At 36.9% G+C, this 18,528-nt stretch overlaps 1 protein-coding gene across 1 annotated transcript; it reads right to left on the bottom strand.

Moving 5' to 3' along the window:
- Positions 1-22: 22 nt before the first annotated feature.
- LOC136245084 (dynactin subunit 5-like) lies at positions 23-5,122 on the bottom strand. The gene is made up of 6 exons (XM_066036590.1): positions 4,983-5,122; positions 4,855-4,923; positions 4,689-4,807; positions 1,157-1,268; positions 1,004-1,106; positions 23-187 (listed from the first exon to the last, which is right to left on the bottom strand). Exons 1-6 carry the CDS (start codon positions 5,028-5,030, stop codon positions 84-86), a joined length of 555 nt encoding a protein of 184 aa, XP_065892662.1. The 5' UTR covers positions 5,031-5,122; the 3' UTR covers positions 23-83.
- Positions 5,123-18,528: the final 13,406 nt, after the last annotated feature.

Raw genomic sequence — 18,528 nt, 5'->3', positions numbered from 1 at the left:
CCAAGGATAATTGTTGGTTTGGTAATTTAATAATTCTCTTGATATTTCATTTGACAAAACTAAATACACAATGATATACAACATCAAGTCTTGGTACTTTTCACTGCTACAAAATGTTTGTAGAAGTTTCTTGTGGCATTTATCATGATGTCTTGTGTTGTCTCTGGTAATTCCCCTGTGATGGTTCCTATAGCAACAACATGGACATGAGCTTTCATTGTTATAACATGGAATATGGTATGGACCAGGTACCTGTATGTTTGACAGGTGACATTAAGCAGCTAGCTACATAGTGAAGCAGTTAAGTGAAATAAGTCGTTTACATAAAAGCACCGAGCTTGATTGATTAGATAGGGTATCATTAAAATCACCTATTATATCATGCACAATGAACCCAACAAATAAAGCCACTATAAGTTCAAAACTAAAACACTGAAAGTGTACACCTGCATACACACAAGCAAAGGATGGTCCAAACCAAAAGCTGATCAAGGGAGGTGTCCATCCAGGTGAGTAGGTTATAATTTGGGGAGTCACTTTGTACAGAAATCACATTAACAGATATAACAGCATGTATAAGTACAGATGGGCTAGTCATCATCAGTTACACCAATGAAAGATGGATAGCACACACACAAGTGTTGGATGAATTCTAATACTTTATGCACAGTTACACACAACATAGAGCTGTGAAACTTGTCAGAATGTCATAACTGGTTACCGAGCAGATCATAACTGTAGAATGACATTCCTACAACTTCTATACTGCACCTAGCATGTGAGCTACATACTCTTAACAGTTTGTCCTTATAGTGGCCTCCACCAAGCAGTTATACCCATTTTCTACTATAAGTGTAATATCAATGTTAAAACACTAGAAGTACCCAAAATCTTAGAGATTGGTTATTTGATAATTAATAACTGATAATTGGCCAGGTAATCGGTCTATACAGTAAGATTTCACAGTACTACCAGATACATACACATACGGTCAGGCCAATACCTGGAGATCCAGAGAATATGGTGAAGGGTGGTACTACAGTCTCTGGAGCTAGTACAGTGTTGTCCTCAATCTTACAACAATCTTTCAGCACACATGAACGAGACTAGAAGGATTGAGAGATGAAACAGTTAATACTCACCCAACACATCTTACTATGATACAGTTCTTCCCAATGTGCACATACGATCCGATGGCCTGTGCATTAATGATGCTGTTCTCTTCCACTATAATATGATCACCGATATGTATTGGGTAGAAGGCACCCCTAGAAGAGAAGTATACATGTTGTACTGTCTGTATGTGAGGACTTGAGATTAGCTAATAGTGTTCTGATTAGCAAAGCATCCCGTACTAAGGGATACTTTGGGACCTTAACTAAGTGTCTGGATCTACACGTTCTAATGAATATCAAAATAGTTGGGCTCCAAACTAATATAAACTGACTCAAGTATCTGGACACAAGACTCTGTAACACATTAAGGCTGATTTCCATATAGCCACAAACCACCTGCATTGTTGCCTGAGTTAGAGTAGCCTCCATGGCCTGTGGCATTAATCGAGATGGACAAAGCAATTTGCTACAGGTCATTTTTCACATTTTACTAAGTTTAGTGAACCTAGGAAAATGAATCTGGTAGCAAACCATTTGTTACAACACAGAGGAATTTTAGGAACACAGGATGATGGTTGATATACACATAGGCATCATATTTTGCTCCTTTTTGTTGAACACTACCGGCATCTGCCTGTGGTGTTGTATCTTTTTCTGGTTCTTCTGCCTGCAATACCAGAACAACCAGAAACACTGAACTTCTCCCAACTCTTGCGGTGGCTCTAACACAATTGTTGTGATACCAGCAATGTGTGCATCAAACAGTACAGTAGTAGGGATCCCCCCCCCCCCCCCCCCAATGCGCACTGCCTAAAATGTTGCCTTTAAAAAACACTTTACACAACAAAATCACCTTTAAGGAATAACATTAGAAAACAAGAAAACTCTTACAAGCAGCCAGATATATAGAATTTTTAAAAATCATCAAAATTTGAATTTTTATCTGCTTTAGACCAGCCATAATTTTACGCTACAATAACAAACTCACCAGTGGGATGTGCCTTTTGGAGTTCTAACAAGTGTGTTCCTTCTGTGCCTTGTCTTTTCTTTTATCTTCAATCAGGCTGGTCTCATCCTTCTTCATGCAATGAAACCATATTGAGGTGTTTTAAGTTTCCCTATCAACACTTTCCTTGAGATGCTGCACACTTATCTACAGCGCTTGCGCTCTGTAGATACCTAACTTCATGATAGGTTCAATACCACATCTATTCTTGGTTGATTAACAATGATTGAGTGCTGAGACAAGAATCCATTTACAAGATCACGATGACACACCCCCAGTCTAGCTGTACGCACAATGACAATATGACACACTCCCTGGTAGGTGAAAAGGCTGACTCACAACACTCCAGTACAGTCACACGCATATAGCTGTACAAACAAGTTGATGTTGTGCTACTTCTAAAAACCAGGCGCCATGCAGCTAGCTAACTCATCTGGAATTAACTATAGACAGTATATACTACTATGAATTAACCAACTATGCATTACTACTTTACAATAGGGTAGTTTTGGATTGTGCAATAATATTATTAGCTAATTCTCGTATTTCGTAATTCATGAAATATTCGTAATTTGTTCAATTACGTTGCTATGCACTGCTAAGGAAGCGTTTGTTACACAAACCGCTTTTACCAACATATTACGCACAAAACTATCTTCTAAACTGTTTTATAGTGTGTCTAGTGTGTCTAACGTGTTTTTTCCCACAAATTCTCTCGACAAAGCCTCAAAGCTGCTCTTCATTTTCGTTCGCGTACATAAGAGATACGCCCCCTTTCAACTCGAAGCGATAGGCTATTCCTGGTAGTGTACGAGGCCTGCACCGTTGTTTTTCAGTTGCTAAATGCCTGAAAACCTCAAGGGGAAGGTAATCTGAGGAAAGTCACCACACCCGTATTTCAGTCCGCCGAAAAGAAACCACCTCAGAGCAAAGCTCACCTGTGCAGAAGTTTAATACAGACTTCATTTCACTTTTACTTCTTACGTAAAAGCTGCTTTTACTGTTATTAAACGATTTTGCTCACGTGGGTGTGTATGGACAAACATAGATAGGTACACACACACACTTTTACGAAAACAATTTCAGTAAACCAGGCGCATGCCCACAGCCGGCCGAACCAGGCGCACGCCTGTGGGCATGCGCCTGGTTTAAAAACAAAATAGTATATTTAAAAATATTTTAAATGATGTAGGGATCGAAGCGATGAAAAGAAGTGAAACAAGCAATGAATGATGGTGTTACAGCATAGCTTGGTGGGAAAATCCCTACTTTGGCATTGATTGTTACAAGAGCTTATAAGCGCTGAAGGTGCAAAGCTGATAGTTATAACATGCCATTCTCACTGAGCTATGCTGTAATATCATCATTCATCACTTGTTTCAATACTTTTTACTGCTTGCATCCCTAAAATATTTTTATATACCCTGTTATAATTAAGCAATGTGTAGGCGGTTTGTGGTCAGCCTTAGTATTGAACTTAACAATAGATCAGCACATAACATGAAGCAAATAAAAGTTCAGTTGTTCTTACACAAAAGCAAGTTGTAAACAACAAAGGTTAAGATTTAGTGTTCAGTAAATTTACCACACAACCAATATCAAACAGTATTGTCATACTGTTTAGCAAAGCTCATCCCTAAGATGATGCGTGCTGCTAAAAAGCAGTGTCTAAAAACCATCATGGAAATATCATATGCAGAGAAAATCACCTTATATGGAATAGTCTTAATATCAATTACAACATTAGAAAACACAGGCATCCGGATAATGAATTTTTTTTAAAATTGCCAAAACTCTAAATTTTGTCTCAGCAGTGCACAGCCACCATTTTACGGCACAGCAACAAACTCAATGGTGGGATGTGCCTCTTGTAGTTCTGATGAACGTCTGCCTTCAGCACTTTACCATTCCTTTTATCTTCAATCTTCTTCATGGAAACCATTCCCAAGATGTTAATTTTCCCTATCAACACTTTCCTTGAAGGAGCACATTTAGACGCCACGGAACTAATTGAGGTGTTTAATGGAGTGTACAGCTATGCTGTGCTTTTAAAACAGTTGCCACAACAATTGATCTAGCTCTGTAGGAAAACAAGATATTGTGCTATGCCCATTAGCTACTGCATAGCTGAGTGGTGAGATTGAGATACTCTAATACAGCAGTCACACGTGTTTAACAAACTAGTGCAATAAAATTAGTAGGGTTTCAGCAATAAAACACTACTTAATTTATAATTTTTTTATTGCACTATACATATAAAGATCTACCCTGTAAAGTAGAGCAGTGACAACACCTCAAACCAATCAGTAGTAACTAGTGCATAATATTATTTGTAAGTATCATGAGAATCTCACGTCATCTCCCTCCCTCAGTGTATAGCCCTCAGTGTATAACACTTATCGATCATAAACTGTAAGCACTGTTACATAGTCTCAACCCAAATTTCCATATGTCACTTATTTTACAGAGAGTATGGTCTGGCCACACAAGACTAATGCACTGTGTGGAGGTAAAGGGTCTAGACTGCAAAGAAGCAGTTCCCAGGTAAATTTATCCCTCTGACTTACCCATGTGGCAGTTTCCTGAATGGTGGGGTGATGACTGTTCCTTTGCTAATCAAACACTGTCTTCCTACGTTGATGTTAGCTAGGTCGCCTCTTATGATACATCCTGACTGGACTATGGTCTATTACGTCATTGTTACTACGTCACTAGAAACTGCGAGTAGCTTACCTTCCCGTTTAGTACGATGTTCTGGCTACCACACAGCACACAACTTCGACTAACTTTGTTCCCAGACGCCTAAAGAGAATCGAGATATGTAAAGCAGTAAGTAATTACAATATGTGGATGTATATTACCGTCTCTATGTACTCCGCCTTGTCGTACGTAACGTCTTGCTGATCCATAGTATGAAATGATGAATGAGTACTGAGCGAGGTACCGAGTGATAAAAGTAATTTCAAATAATGCCCTTCATGTATAATCTAGCGCGTAAACCCGCATACAATGAGCGCTTATTGAAATTAATTTACAGATTAGCCTAATATTTCGAGGTTGAGCAATGTTGGTAAAAATAAAATTTCGCGGATTTGCGAACACTACCAAAATGTATTAGACTTAGGGTTTCCACAAAAAATAGGAAGGTGCTTTATTTTCAGTTGTTGTTTCTGGAGATTTTCATACAGATTTAGCTACCTTTAAAATAAAGCAAACAAATGCTAATTTGTTAGATTGTTTACGGCATTGGGTATCAGCATATTGTTAACGGACGTAAGCATCCAAAAAGTGGTCACATGACCAAAAAACCCTTAATATAGGCCCATGATTTCCACTGCAAAATAGGATGATGCCTCCATAGATATACTAACCCCAGGTACCTGGGGTTAGTATATCTATGATGCCTCAGTTCTTTTCATTTTTTCTGATGATTTTCACACAGACTGACCTTAAGATAAAATGAACAAGTGCTAATATATTATTAAATTGTGTATTGCTTTCAATATCAGTGCAGTGAGTTTTAACTGTAAATACCCAAAAAGTGGTCACGTAGCCAACAATCCCATTACAGCTATACAAGATGTGCTATAGTGCTACAAGATGTAGAAATCTATATTATAAGGTAAAAATACACTGATTGTGACTTAGATCACCCTATATGCCAAGATTTTTGAAAAAGCTGTCCAATGTAACTATTATAGTGTTTTTGATCACGTGGCCACTTTTTGTATATTTTGTGTGTTGAACTTATGCTGATATCCAATGCTACAAGCAATCTAATAATAAATTAGCACTTGTTTCCTTTATCTTAAAGGTCAGTCTGTGTGATAATCTCCAGAAACAACAAAAGGAAGCACCTTCCTATTTTGACTTGGAAACCCTATATTAGACTATATGGAGGTCTAAATATTTCAAAACTAATTTTTTTTTTGTTGATAAGATAAGCCCAAAAAATGCGAAATCTGCAAAAATTTTCCCCCTCGAAATATTTAGGCTATACGATAAAATTCCCCCCCTTGAAATATGTAGGCATATTTTAATGAGGAAAATTTTTGCTGATTTCGCGGTTTTGGGTGTTATCAGCAAAAAATTTACCCTTGAAAAATTTTGACCTCCATATATAGTCTAATACATTTTGGGAGTGTTTGCAAATTCACGAAAATTTTATTTTTAGCAACATTGCTCAACCTCGAAATATTTAGGCTATATATACGGTAGTTAGTGATGGGTTGCCTCATCTTTACCATAGATACATAAACCCCAGGAAATGAGGTATATGCATCTTATATCTTCACCTAAATGGTAGTGGTGGAAACTGGCAGCAGTGGCTCAGTGCTGTTAAGATGGAACAGCCCAAGTAACCGAGGGGTAGGTAACCGAGGGGTAGGTAACTGAGCGGCAGGTAACGACCTGAAATTTTGTAGATCATCTCTGAAATTATTTCTGAAATATGAAATATAGCCTGAATTTTACTGATGCAGTTTGAAATATGAAATTTGACGATCAGTAAAATGTAATGGTATTTTATGGAGTCTTAAAATTTACGGATTTACTAATTTTGAAATTACTGATTTTACAGAAAAATTTAACTGAAATTTCTCTTGAAAGATATGAGCAGTATATTTCTGAAAGATCAAATATGGGCAGTATATTTCTGAATGATCAAATATGGGCAGTCATCTTTGAAATTTTGTAGACGATTTTGGTTCGTTACTTACCCCTTGCAAGTGACAATTCTGATCGATATTACTACCATATAACTAAATATTTTGAGGGAGAAAATTTGGGGGTTAACAGCAAAACTTTAAGCCTTGAAATATTTAAACCTCAATATATATTGGGATTATTTGTAAATCATGTCTTATTTTTAGCTACATACATTGAAAATATTGCCCCTCGAAATATTTAATAGGCTATACAGTATAGCAATAGCAGAGATGCCAACCTCTCAATAATTCAGCTGCTTCTTAGGCTTTGCTTTTAGAATTTAGATATATGTACCTCATTGCCAGTTCAGATCCAGACATTTTAGCAACTGGTTTTCAAACTTCCTGCTGCAAGTGCACTCATAGTATGCTGGGCATAGCCCCTCCCTTCTCCCCAAGATTATTTTTGAAAATAATGTAGTTGAATGTGGTAGCTAATTTTGGCTAAAAGAAACTTTAAAGCTGACATGGCTAATATTGAGATATTATTGACATATGTATAGGCTGGCACAATATCGGGGGAAGCAGGTCAAGGAGTGTTACAACAGACATGGCTGCCATTCTGGGGGACTGGATACATACCCTCAGGAAAAAAATTTAAACACTCTGAAATAGGACTATTATGTTGGTACAGGTTAATTAAGGAGCTGAGATATTATTATAAATGTGGCTGTTCTATTAGGATGGTTAACTGCTTAGTCAGAGTCTTTTAATTTCAAACCCTACCAAATATTTTAATAGCCTGAATGTTTCTGGAAACCTCAGAACCCCCCTGGAGCCACCCCTGTTACCATGTAGGGTATATCAGTTATATGTACGTATATCAGTATACAAGGCACACAGTACAGTACAAAGTCAAAAAGGGTCTGTATAAGTAAATGTCTACTGCACTATACACTGTTACAAAGTCCTACACTAAAAACTTCTGTACTACGACAAAGTTAGTCCAGATTAATGTTGACTGAGATGTACTTCAGATCTCTTGAGATCCCTCATCATGTTCTGTGTGACAGGAATCCCATTTCTCTGTTGGTCTTATTTGAATCTTTACTTCACCAGAGTAACGTGTAGCAGACACCCGAGAGCCACTGCCTTGAACAGGTCTTTGGAGAATTCCACTTTAATGCCACTTTCAATACTGTGGCATGGTGAGATTGTAGGATAATTGTCTTTATCATAAACTATAAACCCCAGAAATGAAATGATACTCCATCACTTGCTCCAAAAGATATGTTATGGTCTCCACTTGAGTATCCATAGCAACAATAATTGCAACAGTGACACTATCAGTAGATGTTAGGATATTGGGAGGTACCAGTTGAAGTTGAATCAAATGTTGGTTTTCTATTCCAGTTGGAAACTCAATAATATATTGAGAGGACTGAGAGGGTGTATGGTGTAGTGACAGTTACATATACTTAGATATCCAGTTGGGGGTCATCAATTGATGGTAGGGTAGGATAGTGTGTACTTCCTGAACCTGATGGTGAGAATAGGAACATTACTGAACTGTAATGTCAAAGTGTAGCAGCAGCAGCAGCAGCAACAACAAAAATATGTACTAACATAAATATACTAACCTTTCTGTTAGCCTCCACTCCATCACGATTCAGGTAGACAAGTTGTCCCAATAGCACAAGGAGAACTACTAGTACTAACATAGTGTAAAGTGACTAGCAATTGATAATAGTTGATATGACTGAATACGATGAGACTAGTAACTGATGATGAAGTGTATAACGGGACATTGGAAACAGTGGAAATTGAAAACTGAAACTGAAAACTGAAACTGAAAAACTGAAACGGAAAAACTGAAACTGAAAAACTAAAATTTGTCAAAACTTCATATTAACAGCTACCTCTTAACAAAGACCACCTCTATAATAAGACCGCCTCTAAAATAAGGCCACCTCATTATAGTAGTTATGTCAAGTAGGTCCAAAAATATAGCTAAGGTGTACTCATAATGTAATAAAGTATCAATCAATCAGACAGTACTTAAAAGTTGAAATGACAGCTACAGGGTTGTACAAAAGGATATACTATCTTATCACGCCAATACCTAAAGTCCATGGTCATGTCACAAATGAAAATGGAGCAATTGCATGCATAATTGAATTTGATAATTTGATAATGGATTTCTCATGAATATTATTGTGCATGATTTAGGAGTTGCATAGTTACAAAATCAACATTAATGATTCTTGACTTTGTGTCTTAATAATTGTTAGGCACACATAATAAGCATCCTCGAAGATTTAAAAACCTGAGGTGACATCAGTAATTACCGAGGTGCAGGTAATTATTGACAGGTTTTTAAATCCTCGAAGACACCTATCACGAGTGTCTAACTATTATACCAAGACACAAAGTCCAAGATCATTAATTTAACTATGTAACTCTTAAATCATGCACAATTCATGAGAAATCCAGTATCAGCAGAGTAATTGTGCATGCAATTACCCCATATTCATTGTGACATGACCATGGACTTTAGGTCTTGGTATGGTAAGATAGTATATCCTTATGTACAACCCTGCAGCTGTCATTTTAACTTTTAAGTACTGTCTGATCGATTGATACTTTATTACATTATGAGTACACCTAATGGCCTCTTTGCTGGACCTACTTGACATGACTACTATAATGAGGTGGTCTTATTAGAGGCGGTCTTATTATACAGGTGGTCTTATTACAGAGGTGGTCTTTGTTAAGAGGTACCTGTTAATATGAAGTTTTGACCAATTTTAGTTTTTCAGTTTCAGTTTTTCAGTTTCAGTTTTTCAGTTTCAGTTTTCAGTTTCAGTTTTCAATTTCCACTGTTTCCAATGTCCCGTGTATAACTTGGTCAGTTTTATATGATGTTTACTGTTTGTGCTGGTCATATGACAATGGTATGTAGTAGGAGTAGCCAAACACCACACTAAGTATTTATTTGGTTTTGATTTGTTTCTGGCATGTGATTGACCACATCTATTTGCCTACTGTGTCTGTAGCTATATAGCAACGTATATGTGTGTATTATGCTCAGAAATCTGTAATACTTTATCTTTTGATGGGAACATTGTGATAATAGGGTGTTTGCATTTACAATACCATATAGCCTAAATATTTTAAGGGGCAAATTTTTCGAGGTTGAGCAATGAATGTTACCTACGTAATTTAATTTTTTTTTATGGATTTGCACACTCCCAAAATGTATTAGACAATAAAGGAGGTCTACATATTTCAAGGATAAAAATAATCTTCATTGGTAACCCCCCCCCCCCCCCCACGAAATCAGCAAAATCCCCCCCCCCCCCCGAAATATTTAGGTTATATGGTAAATTATGTGAAAATTGTATTTTCGCTTAATAATTTCTTCAAATCTTACTGTACATTATTTTTAGCCTGGACATTAGACAGTTTAGCTACAGCCATGTGTCATTTTTTGTATTTGATTGTGATATTTTTTTGAAAGTGCACCAGTTTTCCTTTTTCTATAATTTAATTTTAGCTACACTTGGCCAATTTAAATCCAGCATTCCAGTTCAATAATTGATTGATGTTGTTGACTTACCAAGCCAATATGCTCTAGAATTTTCGTAAGTATAATAAGAAGCTTCACAGTAACAATAATCAGTGTTGGGCAAGTTACTTTTTAAAGTAACTAGTTACATATTACATATTACTTGCAGCTGAACTATTTAGTTACAGTTACATATTACCCATAAAATAAAGTAACTGTAATAATATTACATATTATATTACTTTGTGTCCACAGCCTTAAGCTGTCACGCGTGAAACTACCACATTATCACGTGACATGATTGCGTTGTTGGACAATGTGTAAATCTTGTAAGAAGCTGGTGAATAAGCTTCATTCAGTAGGCTTCATTACTTCGTTGTGGCTAGGCGTTACTCAGTGGATTACTAATAAGATTAGTAACTTCGTTACTTGTAGTAATAATATTATGTAATATTAGATTCATTACAGTAACAATATTACTTAGGTAATGCATTACATTTGTAAGTAAAGTAACTTGAGTTATATTACCTGTTTTTATAGCGTATTTCATTATATCACAAAAGTATTAATATTACATAACGCGTTACTCCCAACACTGGAGTACTTAATTAAAACATAAGAGAAATACTTATAGAACTGACTAGACTGTAACTGTGTAGCTATTTTACAATAAACAGTGACCTTCCCTAATACTATGTAGACAGATTTTTTAGTTTTTGAACAGTGCTCAATGTTATAAGAGTGAATCACTGTGTTGTGAATGTATATACGTAGTAAAAATTATATTTAAAAAGGAGTTAAACAACTTTGGAGGTCCTAACTAAGAGATACACAGAGTTCAAGTTATATAAATCATGTCAGGTAGCGTGAAAGTAGTATAATGTAGTGATGTGAATGGAAGATAGATAATGTCTATATAAAAAACCTTAAAGAGATTTAAGTTACGGAGGTTCACAGCTTTGAGTTAGATATTATACAGAAAGAGATTGAGCCAGAGACCTGTAGTGAGGAAGACACTAAGCATTGGGGTTATTGATTTGTGAACTCAGTGAAGGTTATTTCAAAAGGAACACTATAATAGGGAATCATATACAGTATGGTATATATAGTAGAGAGCATGAAGGTGTGTAATTTTCCATGAAAATTGAATATTGGCCAGAAACTAGCTATAGACTTCATGGTGCCTTAGTTAGCCCAAAAGTGCTCCTGTTTAAACACTTTTTATTGTAATGGTCCTTACTAGCTAGCAATGTTTTCCTTTTTTTGTTAAGCATTTTGTACGCAACATAATTCAGAATGAAAAGGAATTTTCTGCAGTGTGTGAGGAGCAAACATTCAGATACCTCAAGGAGGCTATATTGTGTGAACATCAACTTGAATATTGAGGATTTAAGTAATTGTAATCTATATAGTTATAGCTAGTTAATCACTTAGATGACTTTTTTTTGTACATTAGTGTTATACCCTTGATGGGTTTTGCTAATCAATAAATAAATAAATAATATCAATGATTCATTAACAGAGTAGTGGACTAATGCCAGATATCTCAGCCTGAGTAGTGAGTTGAATCCAGGATGGGTCTATTTTACAGAATGGAATACTTTCTGAATCAAAACTTGCAGCTTGGCTAGCCGCTATCATTGCTGAAATTGCATTTTACCAGTGGAGCCTCCAGGAAAATGGAATAGGATAATAATAATATAATATTAATAGCTGTCTCGTGCAGTGATTGTTCTACTACCTGAAATATCAAGCAAGTCTCTTCAATTTATTTCTTGCATGACCAAGGCAAGCTTTGTTACTGCAATACAGTAGCCGATTGGATGTCAGTTGTTTCTGCTGATCTTGACAAAATAAATAGTTTAGAGGACCACTCAATTTCTTCAGTTTCAGAGCATAATATCTACAGAGAAATTAACTAGAAAGTTACTGGTGACAGGAAAAGGCTAGGTGATCATGACTTTATTCAGTCTAATAAACAGAACATATGAATTTATGGCTGATTGAGTGAGGTATCACTTTCAGAATGTTTAGACGACCAGCAATGTGATGCATAGATTCATGGAATTTTTGTTGCAGTTGGAGACATTAAATATCCAAAAGCAAAACTGACTGTATAATATTAATCTAATCCAAAACAGCCAAGCTGTAAAAAAGGAGTGCGGCCCTCAAAAAGGGTATGGTGAAAAAAGATGTGAAATCCAAGGTGGCGGCCAAGAAATGGCTGTGATGGTAGGTTAATGGTAAAATTTTAATAATGACAATTCAGGTGAATTTTTGTGCCGCTTATCTTGGCACAAAATTCACCTGAATTGTCATTATTAAAATTTTTACCATTAACCTACCATCACCAGGGGCAGATCTAGGATTTCAGAAGGGGGGTGCTAACAATTGTTGATTGGTTAAGAAAAGTGAAACAGGTTACATCTAGCTATAGTGTGCAAAGCACACTCAGCTTGCTCTATCTAGGGGGGTCTGGGGGCATGCCCCCACAGAAAAATTTTGCAAATTTAGCCTATTTAGTATTGAAATTTGGCAATATTTTGACTGAAAAATGATGCCACTTTGTTTAAGTGATTCACAATGCTTGTAATTAAAGCATTATGATTCACCTAGGTGTAATAATGTTGAAACGACACCATTATTCCAGAACAGTTGTAACAGCCACTAGCTGCATGTCATATATGGCCACAGCCAGTAACTAAAAATATATTCTTTACGAGAACAGGAAGGAGAAGGATGCAGCTACACATATGATCAATATTTGCCATTAGTATTGTGTTTGAAATACCTTAATTTAGTGGTACATTAAATTTAGCAATTTTAAAGTTTGGTTTTTTTGCTAATTGATTGTATCAATTCACGAATTAATAAATTTATATGCTGAATTCATCAATATACAAGATAGCTAGATTTATAGTGTATTGCTTGGCTTAAAGTATAGCTAGTGTGCTTTACAGTCTCATGGCTCAAACTATAACGTCCAAATAGTAACAATGAAGGAAGGGCTTGAGAGGGCAAGTATACACTCACCATGCAGTGTGTAGAGTACACACATGTAGAATTTTCCAGCTAGGGGTGATGTTCCTTCGGGAAATTTTTGGGATATAGCTATCACAAGTTTGAATCTGGAGGCTATTTTTAACCAAATGTGACCGGATTTCACATAACAAGGCTTCCACACACACAAAATCAAACTTACGATTTTACCAGAAATGGATTGCTGGTCTAATACACTATCATATTTCACACTGTACTTCCTTCAGCACTGACAAGTCTGGTTTCTGTAGCAGCTTTCTTCCGACCCTGTCAAAGCCACGAGTGTGAGATTGGCACCATTAAATGGCCATGGCTCTGTGATAATGGTGTGTAGTGAGCTGGGACTTCACAGAGAGCTCGCCAATAGTGTTCTCAGTCAATTTGGAGTAATCTGAGTGCCATGGAGGGCCATGGAGAGCCCAAACTTGGCCTCTGGATTCCAATCGTCTTCTTACTTCATTTTATACCCGTATATTAAGACCACCGTCTACCCCCACCCTCTCACCCTATTAGTACCGCCTGTGATATTATTACCCGCTCGAAAAAAGCTGCTCAAAACAGGGCAAATTCTGGGTATCAGAAATGTATACACCCACTCAGTGATAGCTAGTGAACAGATGAACAATTGGTGCAAATTTTGTTTGCACAGCTGTAGGCACTGGGAAGTTATTACACAATGATTCCTTAAAATCGCCATATCTCCTAACAAAGCTTTGTGCGTCGAAGCCTTGTTTTGTCAAATTCAGTCACAAATACTTTATTGTACTGAAAGATTGTGGGGGTACAAGATGGATGAGTCCAGTTGTAAGCAATTTTAGAAAACAGAACTATACTTTTAAATGCTATTGGATTATAAGGCAATGCATAACAGTGCATGGATTGTCAAAGACATACACAGGATTGGATCTTAAGGTCACTGTAGAGATTTAAAATGCACACAAAAATAACTTCAACTTTGTAGTATATATAGCCACAGACTGTTCTGTTACTATTTCAATCTGACTTTTTACAACTATATGGCCCCATCACCATATTAATATTTTACAACCAGAGTCCAAAGTCACTTACATATGCAACTAGTTTTTGGCCACAACTAACCCCCTTATATAATGTGACAGCATAAATGCTGTGGTATCATTTGAACTTATAAAGTTGAGCTTCAAGGGGTTTGAGAATGAAAACCCTGCAAGACATTAGCTTCAATTGATGCTAGATTCAGATAAATGCAGCATGGAACTTTGGTACTGATAAAGCAAAAACAAAAAGTTCTCAAATACTGTGGCCTTGTTAACTGTATGCATGCTATGAAATTAATCGTTTTACTTAAGCATGTCAACCCAATCATCAATGTAGCAACAACTGAAATTAAACTATTTGACAGAATTTGTTAGTGCACAGGTCAAGAAAACATGGAAACTTCTTAAAAAAAACATTATGATGGATGTTCTATTAGAGTAGTTGACTGTTCTATTAGAGTATTTCGATTTTTAGCAGTTTTTAGGTTAAGCCTTACACCACAAGTATAATTTGAACCCCTCTCAGTAATTCTAAGTAAAGATTAGCTATTCTCTGTTTTCTTTCCAACTGTTCATTGCCCATGCATACATATAAGATGCAATTGCATCTATACTGCAACCTCTAGAAACTTACTAGCTTGCTCATGGTAAAATTTTGGAGGGGGGTGCTTGAGCACCCCAAGCACCCCCCTAAATCCGCCCTTGCATCACAGCCATTTCTTGGCCGCCACCTTGGATTTCACATCTTTTTTCACCATAGCCTTTTTGAGGGCCGCACTCTTTTTACAGCTTGGCTGTTTTGGATTAGATTTCACTTCTTTTTGTATTTGTATACCCCAAAGCCAGCCTATGGCCAGCTTTGGGGCTTTTTTAACCTATCTTTTTTTCTTTTACACAGGAAGAAGAAAAGATGAAGCAGATGAATACTTTAAATATTTCTGATTTTATCAATAAATGTACAAATTATAAATCATATATTAATTACAGAACTCTACATGGTGCATGGTTTCTTTGTAACTGAGCACTCTACAGGTGAGTCCTTCTAGCTGATCTCTCTACAGGGTGAATTGTTTGTAACTGAACTATCTACAAGGTAACTTCTTCTAGCTGATCTCTCTACAAGATGATTTGTTTGTAGCTGAACTCTCTACAAGGTAACTTCTTCTAGCTGATGTCTCTACAGGGTCACTAGTTAGTAGCTTAACTCTCTACAAGGTGACTTCTTCTAGCTGACCTTTCTACAGGGTAATTTGTTTGTAGCTGTACTCTCTACAGGTGATTTGTTTGCAGCTGAGCTCTCTACATGATGGTTTCTTTGTAGCTGAACTCTGTACAGGATAATTTCTTCTAGCTGATCCCTCTACAGGGCGATTTGTTTGTAGCTGAACTCTCTACATGCAATGGTGGTTTCTTTGTAGCTGAACTCTCTACAAGGTGACTTCTTCTAGCTGATATCTCTACAGGGTGAATTGTTTGTAGCTTATCTCTATACAGGTTACTAGTTTCTAGCTGATCTTTTGAATTCTTTTCAGGGTGACTGCTCTATTAGAGTATCTCGATCTCGCACTTGCTACACCAAGTTTGATTTCGTGTTATAACTCCCTGGCTTTAAGTCTGATTCTTCTACACCATTGAAGATCCTTTCTAAGATGATTACTCCATCTGTACAGCGAATTTCAAAGCATTATCCCAGGCGGTTTTTCTGGTGGGCGTGGAAAGTAGTCATTTTTTAATTAGTTAATCTCGATTGCGTAATTGTTACACACTGTTGGTTTTTTCGATGTATCTTCCTGGTTTTTAGCTCGATTTCTTTCAAATCACAAAAGGTTTGAGGTTCAATAGTTAACCCATCCACCCACCGATTTTCAGCTTCTTCCCGTAAGCGGTTTAACCCTGTAGGCGTGACAACATATTGGTGTTATTTTTTGTGAATAATCGCTAATACCTCTTTGCCTGTTTATCGTATTCCAGCCAAAGTTGGTACAGAGATGCGCCTTTATACCTCCCTTCTGTGTGCCAAATTTCAAGGCAATCGGATATTGCATGCGTTCGCGTTTATAGCGGTTTTGCGAAAAGAGGAAGAAAAATAAGAAGAAAAAAAACGAAGAAACTAAGCCAATTTTTGAAGTCGCATATCTCGGGAACGCTTGAAGCGATTTCGCTCAAATTTGGTATGTGGAGTACTGAAGTTGGAGGGAGTGTCCACAGCAAAATTCGTCTTGTTTCATCAAGGCAGCACAGAGCTACGGAGGTGCGAAAATTGCGTTTTCGTTCTTCCTGTCAATATATTCACTTTAAAAAAAAAAAAATTTTTTTAAATTAATTAATTAATTTTTATTTATTTTATTTTTTTAAACCCGGACTTGATGGACTGCCCTTGCCACCACCCCCAGCACAAAGGCACATGCTGGACAACTGTAAAAGAAAAAGCAGAGTAACACAGCCAGCAAGTTACTCTGACAAGTGGGACTCCACTTGCACTAAATCCATTGGTGGTGGAGCCCTAGTGTAAGCACCAATAGATGAACGCACACCTCGAATGCACTGAATAGCCGAGCGGAACAGAGAAAAGCCAAGACAACACCGAAGCCAACCCAGGACTACAGAGTATTCATCACCCCACTTAGCCGATAGGAGGGAAGCCAGATGCTTATAGAAAACTGTGGCTTCGTGAGCCAACCCCCCTGTTGCCGACATGATGATAGGTGTAAAAGAAGCATGCTCAACTTCACGAATTCTCTGACCATAAGCTCGAAGCTTGATATTCTCATGCTTCTTAAAGGTAGAAGAAAGTGATGAAGAACTGTTAGATGGGGCAAGTGGATTAAAAACGCGAACATCAATAAAACATCTCTCAGAACGACTACCTCAAAAACCATTCATGGCAATGTCCAAGCGAACGTCAATATATTCACGGGTGTTGCGTGCCGGCTTCTTGGGCCGCACGACACACTACCGGTGTGTCTTGATTCACTTTCTTTATATTTTCTCCATTTTGAGCCTGTATACAAATAATTAATTCTTAGTCAATAGAAATCCTAGAATAAGACGGGAGAGAAAGTTCTTTATCTTTGTTTAGCTACCTATACTGTATACAACTTCAAAGGAAAATGAAGAAAACATACAGACAAATCAATAAAATTAGTACAATTACCATAAGGTGAATTAGATTAAATACTTGATATGAATTAAAGCCTTTAGATAAATTGTTCCAAAGCAAAATCATAAATGGAAAAACAAAGACTGGTGAGATCTTGGTTAATTAACGACATTAAAAGGGTAGTAACTTCTTGTTCTTAAATATGTCGCAAAGTGGAGGTACAAATCAAAATGGGATATCAATTTCATTATGAAAAATTTGTATACATAAATAATCTAGCATTACTGTATTCATTTGTCCTCCACTTAAATATGCTACAACAGTGTTGGTACATTGGCAGTCTACTTTGAAATCTCAATTCTAGAGTAGATCCAACACAGAGCAGCCTGTACTGTAACAAATACATGTGATCCCACTGTAATTTCATGGACCAGCTGGACTGGGAATCACTTGAAAATAGATAAACAAATTTAACCTGTTTTGTTTGAAGTGAAGCATGTGAAATGTTACAGGATTCTTAGGTGGTATGTAATTAATGTGAGTGCTCCATTTCAGGTCTGACTAGATACATTGAGATTACACACACACATCTTGGTCCAAATCACATTTGCCTGGTGGCTATGGGCATTGTTTCACATGCTTAGACGGCTTATAATTGAGATCTGGTTGATCTTGGAGTTTTAGCATATAGCCTGATTCAAGGCTAGCAGTCAGACACATCCTTGTAACAGAAAAAATCAGCTCACTATTGAACACGGCATTAGCCCACTGCACCGGGTGTTAATAACTCCATGCATACACTTCAGTGATGTTTGCAGAATATAGCCTCCTTGTGGTCTGCCAAAATATTTGCTCCTCACACACTGCACAAAATTCTTCAAGTTTTAATTCAGCTGGCTCTTTCCTGTTACCAGTGTCTTTCTGCTTGCTTTATTTGTACACTGGCTTATGACTTGAAAAGCTGGCCCAGACTGTTTTCTAAAGTCAAAATATAGCAAAACAGCTCACATAAAGTGCCCTTCTTGATATATCCGTAGA

This window comes from Dysidea avara, chromosome 15 (genome assembly GCF_963678975.1).
Source record: "Dysidea avara chromosome 15, odDysAvar1.4, whole genome shotgun sequence".
Classification (NCBI taxonomy): Eukaryota; Metazoa; Porifera; class Demospongiae; order Dictyoceratida; family Dysideidae; genus Dysidea; species Dysidea avara.
The sequence above is the reverse complement of the archived record's forward strand: the minus strand, read 5'-3'. Positions and strand labels throughout refer to the sequence as shown.

Excerpts from the sequence above, each read along its gene's own strand:
- LOC136245084 (XM_066036590.1), bottom strand. The coding sequence starts at position 5,030 with ATGGATCAGCAAGACGTTACGTACGACAAGGCGGAGTACATAGAGACG. Across the intron at positions 4,924-4,982 it reads AGGCGGAGTACATAGAGACG|GCGTCTGGGAACAAAGTTAG; the intron begins GTAATATACATC and ends GATTCTCTTTAG. Across the intron at positions 188-1,003 it reads CATATTCTCTGGATCTCCAG|GAACCATCACAGGGGAATTA; the intron begins GTATTGGCCTGA and ends TTGTTGCTATAG.